Source organism: Protopterus annectens, chromosome 4.part0, assembly GCF_019279795.1.
Source record: "Protopterus annectens isolate FY-2018-M chromosome 4.part0, PAN1.0, whole genome shotgun sequence".
Classification (NCBI taxonomy): Eukaryota; Metazoa; Chordata; order Ceratodontiformes; family Protopteridae; genus Protopterus; species Protopterus annectens.
Window position 1 is genome coordinate 50,035,820 of NC_056733.1, and position 13,081 is coordinate 50,048,900.

At 37.7% G+C, this 13,081-nt stretch overlaps 1 protein-coding gene across 2 annotated transcripts in view; it reads left to right on the forward strand.

Moving 5' to 3' along the window:
* Window positions 1–12,479, forward strand: part of SGSH (N-sulfoglucosamine sulfohydrolase) — a 326,328-nt gene extending 313,849 nt beyond the window's left edge. For both annotated transcript variants that reach the window (XM_044068081.1, XM_044068082.1), the window contains 2 exons: window positions 9,988–10,191; window positions 11,824–12,479. In XM_044068081.1, coding sequence (XP_043924016.1) covers window positions 9,988–10,191; window positions 11,824–12,383 — 764 coding nt within the window. In that variant the 3' untranslated portion in view covers window positions 12,384–12,479. The remainder of the gene's footprint in view (window positions 1–9,987; window positions 10,192–11,823) is intronic.
* Window positions 12,480–13,081: the final 602 nt, after the last annotated feature.

Sequence of the window (13,081 nt, forward strand, 5' to 3'; positions counted from 1 at the left end):
TTCAGTTAGCTGCTATTTCTAATTTCCATAATGGTTTTAAAGAATCCTCTTTAGCTTCTCTTAAGCTTTACAAGGTCTTCTTCAAATGAGTTCTCTTGCTAAAACCCCCCTACAATGATCCTGCTTCACCTTGGGATCTCAGTTTAGTGCTACAAGCCATTGTTCAACCTCCCTTTAAACCATCAGCTGAACGTGGTCTGACATTTTTATCCTGGAAAACTATTTTTAGTGACAATAACTTCTGCCTGAAGGATTTTAGAAATATAAGCTTCATCATGTACGTAAATCTCCCTACCTGATTTTCCATAAAGATAGTTTCACTGAGAACCAATCCTTCCTTCCTTGCCAAGGTGATGTCTGAGACCAGTATCAATCAGACTATTAATTTACCAGAATTTTTTCCCAATTTTATGAACAAAGGTGAGTACGTCTTACATTTATTAGACTTTCACAGAAAATTACATTTCTATCTACACAGAACTAAGAATTTAAGAAAATCCGACCAAGTCTTTGTGTCATTTTCCTCTGCAAGACTTGGCCAACCAATCAGCAAAGTGATACTAGCCAGATGGCTTAAGGAATGTATTTCCTTTATCTACATTAAAAAGAAAATTAAATTGCCCAGGCATTTAAAGACACATTCTTCAAGAGCTTTAGCTACATCAGCAGTTTTTCAGTCTAGAGCTTCTGTGGATGATATGTGTGCAGCAGCAACTTGGGCTTCCCTCATACCTTTATTACTTATTACAAATTGGATCTGGTCTCCAGAGGAAGAGCGTCATTTGGTTCAGTGGTGCTGAGGAATATCCTTCCTTGAGTCCACCCAAGGTAAAAGGTAGCTGGGTATGATGTCCCATATATCGAGGATAAAATGAAAATTGACTTAATCAGGTAAAAAGTTATGTATTCACCATAATGTTCCATCTTTGTTGTTCCTTTTCATTTATCCTCGACTCCCCTCCCACCGTTCCCGGCCCTTGAAGTTTTTAGGTGGAATGGATAATGGACACATATCTCTTATTGTTATGGTTATATGTTTCCAGGTGTGGTCTCTATGAAGGCTTTTGATATATTTTTCTTTCTGCCTTTCAGCAAACTCGATCGGAGGTAACTAGGATAGGAGCATTGTGGGAGAATGTTAGGCTTTCGCTAGTTGTAGGAACAGCAGAATCAGTTCCAGGGCTCGGAATAGAACCCATACATTGAGGATAAATGAAAATGGACAACACAGATGGAATGTTATGGTGAGTACATAACTTCATTGTATTCCTTTATGAGGTTCTTGATATCCGAGTGTAAAGCCTTACAATTTGTAGCATCGAACCTTAGCTGACACTTTCCTACCTACTAAAATGATAGTGTATTATTATCTTGCATTATCGTCCTACTTTTAATATCCAATAATAGAAAGATTGTGCTTACTGTCGTGCTGCTACTGGTATCATGAATGTTGCAAAAGTGACCTGGATATGAAGGACTGACTCCTGTGGGACAGAAGTTTTCACTTCTCTGTTGATGGAGCTTCTTTCACCACCTGCTTGTTTTAATTTAGGCTGTACTTGAGCCTGTTGTTGTATTCTCTCTTAACTCTGACCTTCATAGTTAAAAGGTTTGCTAGGGATTTACTAAACTTGTGGTACACCGTTTCATGTGGATTTCCTTTGTCCAGATGCATTAATACTTTGTTGTAGAATTGGATACATTTGGATTGGCAGGATCTGTTTGCTGTGAACCTATGGTGTTGTTCAGGATGCTCTAGATCTTTAGGAACTGTACCATTCTATCCCCTCTGTATTTTTATATGGCTGTATCTGCTGCTGAATTGAGTAACATACTTGCTGTACAATGCAAGATTTCCGTTAAAGAAAAATGGGAGAGCTGCAGACCTTGGGACTTGAAAGTGAGGAGGAGATGATGGCAAGAGTAACTGAAACCAGGGCAAGTAATAAATGGGATTGTGATATGGTCATCCTGGGGTATCACCTTCTCAGGGATGCCAGGAAGGATGGAAATAGAAGTAGCAGTCTGAATCAAGGACGCCATAAACTGTGTAATCATAGAGGAGGGCTATGTGACCTCGTCAAAAAATAGAAAGCATTTGAAAAGTTTGACATCCCTATGATCTCCCCTCCCCCCAGAATTGGTTGGCGGGGGGTGACTACAGCTGTTTTTGTTCCTGCCTTGTTGTAGGGAGCCACTGCAGTCATTTCCCAGTACTTTGGCACCTCCTTTGCTGAGAGTTTTAGTTAAAAAAAATCTGTGTGAAGGGCTAGCAGGACTGCCATTATATTTCTCAGAATTTTAGGAGTCTGCCAGGGCCTGGGCCTCTGCATCAGTTAGTTCCACCAACATGCTGTCCATTGCCTACCTGTCTATACTAATGTCTCCCCTTCCTATCTTTGTTCCTTCCTGCCCTGCCCTGGCATCTTCCCCTTTTCTCCTGTGTGAATATTTTGTCAGAAAAAAAGTTGTTTATTTGCATTATTAGTATCATTTTCCCCTTCCACTCTTGATAATCCTCTGGAGCTCTGTCTTACATTTTTTTTCCTTTTCTTTTTGTACCCAAAGAAGCTTCTTTCCATTTTTGATCTCCTTGGCACATTCTTTGCATGCATACTGTTCAACGTCTTGGGGCAAAAAAATCTGGACAAAGCCTAAACTAATTGAGAACAAAGGCCCAAAAATAGGGACAGACTAAATATTTCTCTTATTGACTTAGAAAGTTGCTAGAATAATAGGATTTATGTTAGCATGCATTTTTTGAAAGCTATGAAGTCTGAAAGTCAAATGCAAGTTATTTAGTGACAAGTCCTTGGTGATTTTCCAGAAAACCACAAGTTTTATCAGGAACAGATCAAAAATAGGAGGCAAAAATCTGGACAGTTGAGAGGCATGTTTGCCTTTTTGATGTTTACAAATCTTGTTTGGTATGTGCTCTCTCTCTGTCTGTCTAGAATCATCTTACTTCATTCTTCCTTCTCCTCTTCTCATTCCGTTTCCCATCACTGATTCCTTCTTTGATAAATTACAGTGGTTGTCTCTTTCTGCTGACCTTACTTCTCATAAAGAGACCCATGCCCATTGCCTTCAGAATAAATGTGCATCTTAATTTTATCTCACAGTCTACAGATACCTTAATTTAGCTCCCAGTTTCTCACTAGTTTAAAGAGTTTCTTCAGACAGTTGTCATGTCTTAAACAGACCTCAGCTTTGACATTCTGCCTAATATTCATATCACAGTTATTGAACCACAGTGTGACTTAAGTCAGTACTAGCTGAAGATGCCCTTCCCTCCAAGAGTTGTACAGTTCCTGTTTTGGTGTGTTTGTCTATTATTCTCCTTTTTTATTCTTTATTATACCAATTGTTTAAATCATATTGGCCCAGTCAATTAGCTGGTACATTTTCCTCTTCAGATTACGTGCTAATGTTCCATTCTTTTGGAGGAAAGTTAGTTTCCTGATTACCGTGATATATTTCCTCCTGTTAAATCCATACACACTCTACTCCTGGTGCTCCATGCATATTTCTAATACTCTGCATTCCCCTCCCCAGTTTGATGTCCAGGATACTTGCTCTTCTGTGCTATCTGGTTTACTTCTGCTATCCCATGTACCATTTCCTCTCGTGCCTTGCAGTTTGCCTTCCTTGGAAAAGTACAAACTGCTGCCTCATTATTAATGTCTCTTCATCTCTGTGCAGGTTATATCCCAGGATGACCATGTATCAAATCCTTATTACTTGACCCTGGTTTCATTTATTTTTGTTACAGTCATCACACTTTCAAGAACTGGAGTGTGTATGCTTCTTGAATTACAGAGCATTAATTCCACCCTTTACTAACTGTTTTACTAACCCCTTTTATTAATATCTTCATCTGTGGTCTTTTTCATCTTGCTTGTGTATTTTCTGGCAAAGTTTAAAAGTATGGCAGATCTGATATAGCATTGTAAACTAGAAGTATGCAAGGTTGCCCCAATTAATGACAGATGAAACCAATCCATGGTGTAGTGTTCCTTTCTTCCACCCCCCCTCCACAGTGTTCTACTAATTCCGTGTCCTCCTGCCTTGTCAGCTCCTTCGGGGAGGAGCTCAAGTCTCATGTTTTGTTCTTCCCAGGCGTACTAGCAGTGGGTACAAGTTACACTCTTTTTTTAAATTTTTTTAATACATTTTTTAAAAAAACTTTTTAATGAGTTTTTGATAAATTAAATGTTGGATATTTTTATGGATTCTTATCAGAAAAGTGAGAGAGATGCTTTAAATACCTTAACTGCTATGAATTAATGGCTGATTCATCTTTAAGTGTATAAAATATGTTATTCAGTTGTTTAATACTGTCTGAGGAAGCAGTCATAGAGACTGTGAAAGCGCTTACGTTTTGTTGTTTTAATAAAGTGTTTATATTCAGCCATGGTGGATAAGGCTCTATTTATTTTTGTACTGTTAATCCTAAGTCACCTTGTTCTATTTGGCGGATCAACTTATCCCACTTAATGCTTGCCCTCCTAGATAAATTCCTTCAGCTCCACAACTCATCATGTGGTTGATACAAAATATGCCTGACCTGTATATAAAATTAAAAGGACCAAAAACATTTCACTGTTTCTATCTTACTATCCATATTCATTAACAAGAGCAGTGATTTCCTCCATTTTTGTATTACAATTTTTGTCTCTTCCCACATATCCTTAGCTGCCTCAACAAAAGCCTTTATAGTCCATACTCCTAAATGCTTCATCCTTATTATGTTCCCATAAATATGGGTATTGCTGAACCATTTCATGTGTGGGTACATAATTTGTGACTGTAGCCTTTATTTTATCTTCATTAATTTTTATGTCACAAAAGACATGAAACTCTCAAAATATTCCACACCACCGAGATGTTCTTGTCTAGATTTTCAAGTACAAAATAATATCTGCAAATAAAGCCAGCTTGTCTTCATTACCATACAGTTATATCCTTGAATTTCTGAATCCTTTATTGTCTTTACCAATGGCTCTAAATATAAAACAAACAACAAAGGAGAAAGAGGACACCCCTGCCTGGTTCTTACGGCTGGTGATAAGGCTCGTATCATTTATTCACTTCTCATAATTTCAAACTTTATTTTTCAATGAACTGTCTGTCATTAAAATTTGTATTTCCTTCAGCAAAAATGCTCAGAACTGGAGATTAATTGCTTGCACCTTCAGACAGCTCATATCCATATAAAAGTAGTCAGTAATGACAAAAAAAAAAACAGCTAACAACTTTGCAGATACATGAAGGGCTGTTTATAAATTTCACTCGGAAGAGAATGGTTAACAGTAGAGAACTACCTGCTACTACCAGTTATTTTGCTGTTTGCTTGCTGTAGATATTGAAAAGTAGTTTTCTTTTTCGTTGACCTGGTGAAGTGTTTGCCCTTTCAGAAATAAAATGACTGAGATGTTTTCTTGTATTGAAGGATCTTGCAGAATATAAGTTGTTTGGAAGGTTTCTAGGATGGATAGGCATTTACTAGTTGAATTCTGTCATCTCTGTCGCTTAAGGCATTCAGCTGTGAAACCCTAGCTCTGATCTGATCAGATCAATTTGTTAGCAAATGTGTGTGGAAAATGTTTAATTACCAAAATCTATAAAGCAGTTTGGTATAATGCATACACTAAAGTAGGGACTGCTTACTTGCTCTTAAGTGGAGGAAGAAATTAAATTTCACTTAAATAAAATAGTAGTATCACTGAAAGAATGACTAGAAGTATATATTAAAAATCCATCTTGGACTGTAAGAAAAAATTGATGCGCATAACTGGCTCAGATGTGCCGTTGCAGGTGCTAGATTGTCCAGGTGACCTAAACATCCTAAGATTGTGAGTGGCTCCTCCAACTGTGTCTCCTACTGTGACTGAGAAATCACTCCAGAAGGAAACCAGGAGGAGCTCATTTCGCTAAGAGACGGGAGTCGAGAGGAAAAAAATAGTAAAGGGTACTTAATGGACAATGATAGGCTAACACACTTTTCTACACTCTTAGCATTTATTTAACCTCGTGTTACTCCCATTATCTAAAAATACATTTGTAGCCCTTGAAGTCCCACTTTTTCTTTTATTGTACTTTCAAATGCAGTAGTGCTATTTCCGTCTTCATTTTCACCTTGCGGTTATTTGCATCAATTATAGTTGCGCCTATTCTCAACTTAAGTGGCCCAGGCATTTCTTTACTTTTTCCACAGTTGTTTACATGAAGACTCCTGCCAAACATATGCAGACAACCCTTCTCTCCACTTTCCAAAGCAAATAAATATGCACAAAGGCTTAGGAACTAGTTTTCCACTACTAGTTCTTGGTCGCATTTATTAAGTTTATATGATGGAGTTTTAGGGGCCCTGGGAACTAACGTCGGGCAGCAAGATGTCAGGGAATCTTTTTGGGCTAGACTTACATAGGCCATAGGCTCCAGGACTGATAGCCTAGAACACACCTATGAACCTATGAGTGGAACATACAGACATTGTGTGCATTTTTTATCTTGCTTAGAAAAGTTAATCCTAGAATGTCTTCTTCTTTTCCTTCTTATTTTAAATAGCTCTGCAAATGCAATAGATCAGGACACAGAAGCATTCTGCAGCTAATTGGAAGGCTTGTTGATTTTAATTACCAAGGTACCAGGCATCATCTTGCTAAAAAATTAATAGTGTGTCTTTTTTGAATTTTTTTAAAATTTTGCCAGACAATGAAATATTAATAGTAAAAAGCATGCACAGTGTAAAAAAAACATTCAAGTTGGCTACCTTCCTACTAATATGTAGACAAAGTTTTTTTTCTTTGAACAGATACAACTGAGAAACACATAGTATAGAAAAATATACATTATTCTGTTATTTTTTGGAATAGTAGCTTAGTATATTAAAGGTCCAATTTTACACGTAAATTACAAAAAGTTGCTTATTTTCTGTCTTCTTTGATATACATATATGAGTGATTATTTGCCAGGAATTGTTAGTTCTTGGTGTAACTTACTACTTGAATGTTTTCAGTTCAGTATGTCAGATATTTCTGCTGCCAATTATTGCTACTGATGTATTATGTAATTTATGCTAAGTAAACTCTAGCTGCCATTTTTTTCACTACTCCTCTACATCAAAAACTTTTCAGTCTTTCGTGTACTGTAATTTACAAATCTAGGACAGGAACTTAATTTCCTGTAATGTCATACTGGTAAAATCAGAACTGCAATTAAATTGCTTAGATGTACAAATGAAAACTATTTTGACTCAGTTCATTTGTCAAGTGTATTTCGAGCGTTCAGATTTGTTGCTTCTACAATGTGTATAGTCTGTTTAGGTTTTATTCCATACATGTATCCATAACTCCCCTTTTCCCATTTTTCTGCATGCGTATCACATCAACCGTGATGATAATCTAGAGCCAGTGTTCTCACCCCCAGGTGGCTAACCCTGCTGGCAGTTAATCTTCCATAGTACACACACACACACACACACACACACACACACACACACACACACACACACACACACACACACATACACACACCTAACTATGGCCAGTTTAGAGTGCCTAATCCATGTACTGCATGCCTCTGGAATGTGTGGGCAATTTATGCATCCAGATAAAACCCTCACAAACACTAGAAGGACATGCAGACTATGCACAGTAGGCTCCCCCACACGCAATGTGAACAGACGAGCCTCTCGCTAGAAGTCAACAATGCTAACAGTTGCTCCAGTGTGTCACACGAATTTTAGCATTATTATGTCTAACTTATCTGAGGATTTGTTTCTGATTTTTTTCTTGCTGTATTACTTTGAGTTTTTTTTTTTTTTAACTTTTGTTAACCAGGCAAGCTCACCAGACACGTGTCTTTTTTCAAGAGTGACCCAGAAGTACTGTCTACTTAAGTAATATGGTCAGTCACACAGTGAGCAAATGGAGGTATAAGAAATAAAACCCTCTCCTCTTGGTTACCAAAAGTGGCTTAATAACATTTCATAGCCTTTGTTCTCTGTGCTAATTGACAGACTTGAGTTCTTTATATCTTTTACATTCTTTTTTTCAAACTAGAGTCTTTACATATGGCATAGTTCTCAACTGTGCTTGATTTTGCTAAATATCCTTTATTTTACCTCATCTATTTGGCCTCTCCTTTGTAAAATTCTGATTTTCTGGTAAATCACACTCCATCAGTAATATCAGACTTTGTTCAGAATAAATACTGATGCAAAAACTGTTGCACTACTACATCTTTACATGACCTAGAGTTATGTTTAAAAATTGCTCTTTATGTTGTGCCTTTGTCTGCCCATTACTTTCGTTTTTCACCAGCATTCTTGATTAAAGAAGTTGGTGTTATGAAGGTCTTGCGGTTGTGTCTAGGAAAAGACTTCTATACACAGAAAATGTTGCCCAGTCCTTTTTAATTGCTTGTGGTATAATTTTCAAATATATCATATGAAATTAATTTCCTATAAAATCACATGGGTACCAGTATAACTTCAGTGTATGATTGGAAATGCTAGATTATGTCTGTTTTCAGAGAGTAATTTTTGTAATTGTATTTTAAGCATTCAGATTTGTAAGGTGTGAGAGTAGCTAGGTATTTTAAATCAGAAAAGGATGAGATTAGGTGATTTTTTTGGATATACATGATGCATGCAGAAGTCATCTTTTGACAAGTCAAATGACTAACATGTACCTAAATCTTTCTCCTTGACATTTGAGCATCAGTGCCTTATGAGTATGTCCTCAACTGCACACTGTCAAGTAGCTAATTCTGATTATGGTCTTTTGAAATGCATTTATGAAAAGGAATATCCCCAGTGAAATATATCACACTTTTTCGGACTGTATTCCACTGATGCCTATCTAAATCCCAATTAAGCATTTCATAATGTAGACCCCAGTACTTTATTTTAATACCCTCACCTCCATTGCCTTTTGGTCAACGGCCACACTCACTATTCACCTTGAAGTGCAGATGTCTGTATTTTCTTTTCAACAGTACTGTTTCCTGCTCTGCTGGTCACCACCTATATTAAGCCATTCATGTTGATTGCTATTCACCAGGCTTTACAACTTATGCTTTTGTAGTTATGTAAGCTTCCAAACAGTGCCTCATTACATACTCTGTGGTAATTCAATCATTCATTTCTAAAAGGGAAGTTGGTTAATCCAGGCAGTTAATTCTAGGATATGAGGAGTTCCAAAATAGTGTCTGTTTGTGTGTGTGTGTGTGTGTGTGTGTGTGTGTGTGTGTGTGTGTGTGTGTGTGTGTGTGTAGGGCTGAAGCCACTGTAGAGTTTTTGTATACACTATTTTATGCAGTGCCACGGACCCAGGTATAATCCAGATAATAGGTGTAGGGTGAAGGGCTTGAGTGTGCATGCTCATAGTGATGGAACAATGGTATCACTGACACTAGTTTGATGACAGGATGACACCACTGCTCACAATGTGATATTCAGATGACAGGATGCCACCAGTTGTGACATTAAGAGGGCTACCACTGAAGAGGTTTGCACCCCAGCACTGCCAACTATGGGTGAAGTAATAACAAGAAAGTGCACACAAGTCTGTCTCAATTATATGTGTAGGTTCAGTATGTTGTAACAGCTAAATTATATAACTATTGGTTTTGTGGTTTAAAACTGTTAAAAGTGTACGTTTTTTTTCCTAGCTAATGACTTTGACAGATTGAGAGCTTTTGGCATTTCACTGTGGCTTAGATGGTCTAGCTATACAAAGTTATCCTTAGTCTTTTCCTGAAATCTCATTTCCTGCCATTGTTTCCAGAAATGTGACACTCTGAATTACAGTAAAATACTCCTTGGGTAGATGGTGAGGTTATGGTGATTGATGCAGATGCCCTTGCCCAGATTTTGAGTCAGCGAGTCCTATAATTATCTGAGGTTATTCTCTCATGGTCTCTGCCTTATAGAAGGTCTAAGGCAGCCTTGTCACACTAAATACCTTTTTTGCTCCACAGGTATTGGTCTAATCCTGAATGAACTGCATGATGCTGGCTTTGAGAATAACACATTGGTGATATACAGCTCTGACAATGGAATCCCATTCCCTAATGGCAGGACTAACCTCTACTGGTCTGGTACAGCAGAACCTATGCTGGTCTCTTCTCCTGAACACTTGCAGCGCTGGGGTGAAGTCAGCAGTTCATATGTCAGTTTACTAGGTAAGTGCTCACTCGTGACTCTCAACAAAACATGTATGGAGACATTTTGAATTTCATATCAAGCTACACTCTTTATCTTTCCAGAATTAATGCATTAAATTCTAACTGTTTAACACTATGTCTTTCATTGACTAGCTTTAGTTGTTTGTAACCATGGGTTATATAATTCTAAACTGGGAACCCCAGAATAGTTTATTGTGTGTTTACTTTTTTCACAAGTACTGTTTCCCCCTTAAGCCTCGCATGGTTCTCTTCTTCCTTCCTCCCTTTCTATTTAGGTTTTTGCATTGTAACATTTCTGCCTATCATCACACTTGGCTAGGCAGTCATAATCTTATATTAGTTTTCATTACCTGCATGTGACTTTATGAGCAGGATAAACCTACTGCCATTGGTTATATCCCACAGCTAGATACATTTTTAATCCAAGGATAAACTCATTGCCTTTGGTTATAGTACCCTTTTTGATCCTACTCCTTCCCCTCTGCCTGCTGTTTTTAACCCCTTCATGACTGCCTCCACAGAATTACTCCCTCCACCCAAGAAGGGAAAGAGATTCAAAAGGCTCAGCCCCTTGCCTTTGAAAAAATGTCTCTGTATTCAGATGTAAAACAAGTTTGCTAGTTGTGTCCCTCACCCTGCTCTGTCTAATATCCGGTTGCTTGCATATTTGGGACTATCAACAGCCCAAAGCTTTTTGGAAAAAAATGCAACTTACTGCAAGATTAGATGACTTAATGTGGTGGCTGTAGAACCTTTTTTTTTTTTTTTTTTTTTTTTTTTTTGCCAAGATGCTTTTTAACCATGTACATGCAAATGAATCACCACACATGTACACAGACAGCATATGCTGACTGCCATGCAACCCTTATGTTCCTAAACTTGATCAGTACTTCATATGTCTCCTGAGCTTAGTTTTAAGCCTCTTTATTGTGAATATCAGTGTTTGTGAAACCTGACTTTTTTACTACTACATTTGCCCCTTTCCCCAAGGTGCAGTAACCTTAGAGTTTGTATGTATGTATATAAAAAAATCATGAGGCTAACCTACACTTATGATATTGCAGGGGACCTTGCATCTCTGGGGAAAAAAGTCCCAAAAAGTGGTTTTGCAAATGCTGGCAGTTGCATTCACAATGTTGAAAATTGCAGTTGTAGTATGGAGCCAATTCATAAAGGCCACTCAGCCCCCCGACTTCCCACGAAGGGCTGTGCTGTGCTAGTAATGTAACTCTTGAGGTTATTATTGCCACTGAGGAAGGGGCATTGTGTTTCTTGGAGTTTCAAAATGCACCACATCACTCACTGTACATTCTCACAGTGTACATACACGTCTTCTCAGGTATGGTTGGAATTAACCACACATGACCTCATGTTTGTGCTTTAACAGCATCACTCAGAGAAGTCATGCATGCAGCACCACTTACAGACATTGCAGTTCTGGTGCTTCCTGTTTTTTTGAGATGTTACTGTTCATATTTTGAAATGTTAATCATGACTATAGTTAACAGTCACATGAAGGTGTGTGGGAGGGGCAACATTTTGCTGCAATTTGCTACATTGTTACAGTATAAATCTTTTCATGTTTTGTGATATTTTATGTTCATCGTCTCATATTTTTTTTTCCAACAGATATAACTCCCACTGTTCTAGACTGGTTCTCAGTACCATATCCTAGCTACAGTATTTTTGGAAAAGACAAAGTTTTCCTCACTGGCAAGTCACTCTTGCCAGCACTTGTTTCAGAGCAGCCTTGGTATACTGTTTATGGCAGCCAGAATCACCATGAGGTCACAATGTATTACCCAATGAGATCTCTCTATTACCAGCAGTATCACCTGATCCAGAACCTTAACTTTAAAATGCCATTTCCTATTGACCAGGATTTCTATGTGTCACCGACCTTCCAGGATCTTCTGAATAGGACTCAGGCTCAACAGCCCACCCACTGGTTTAAAACTCTACATCAGTACTATTACAGAGAAAGGTGGGAACTCTATGACAGGTCTGCAGACCCTAGTGAGATTAGAAATCTGGCCATGGACCCTAAATTTAAGCTGCTGTTTGAAAGCCTGAAGACACAGATACTACAATGGCAGTGGGACACGTATGACCCCTGGGTTTGTGCTCCAGATGGAGTTTTTGAGGCAAAGTTGAATCCTCAGTGCCGGCCTCTGTTTAATGGATTATAGTTTCCGCCTTCAGCTGTAAAATGTTGCCATATCGGTCAATTTTTTTGTATATGGGTTTTTAAATATAAAGCTATTAAAGTATACTGCCTGAATGTACTTGTTTGTCTGGAAATCATAAGTATATTGAAATTAAAGCAATCTAGCTAAACAGACCAATATTGCATAAAAATGCAGACTATTAAAATATATTGTAAGTGAGTTGGCATGCTGTGGATGTAGTGAGAACTGCATATACAAATACTTTCCTATGTTCAATATACACTCTGCAATGTGTATCTGAGTAGTTAGTATTTAGAAAGCTAGTATAGATACATGAATAGGATGCCGATATCTAGTTAAATCCATGACTGAAAATGAGTACGTAGAAATCTTACTTCTGGTATGAGGAATTCATTCATTCAAGCCCTCTGAGAAATGCTGCAGTAATATATATACATTACAAATGCAGAAATAAACTTAAATTTTGAAATGTTTTATGAATGAATACAATATATAAATTTGCCAAGTCAAAAACAACATAAAATTACATACATCTATTATACATGTATTTATATTTCATAATAAGAATTGTAGTGGATTATGCATTGATTGCACCTTATTTTATCCATCTGTCTGATCCAGATGTTAGGACTAAAGCCATCTGTCAGATCTGATGTGGCTGTTTGCCATTGCTCTCTGCCTCAAGCTGCTGGACTTTG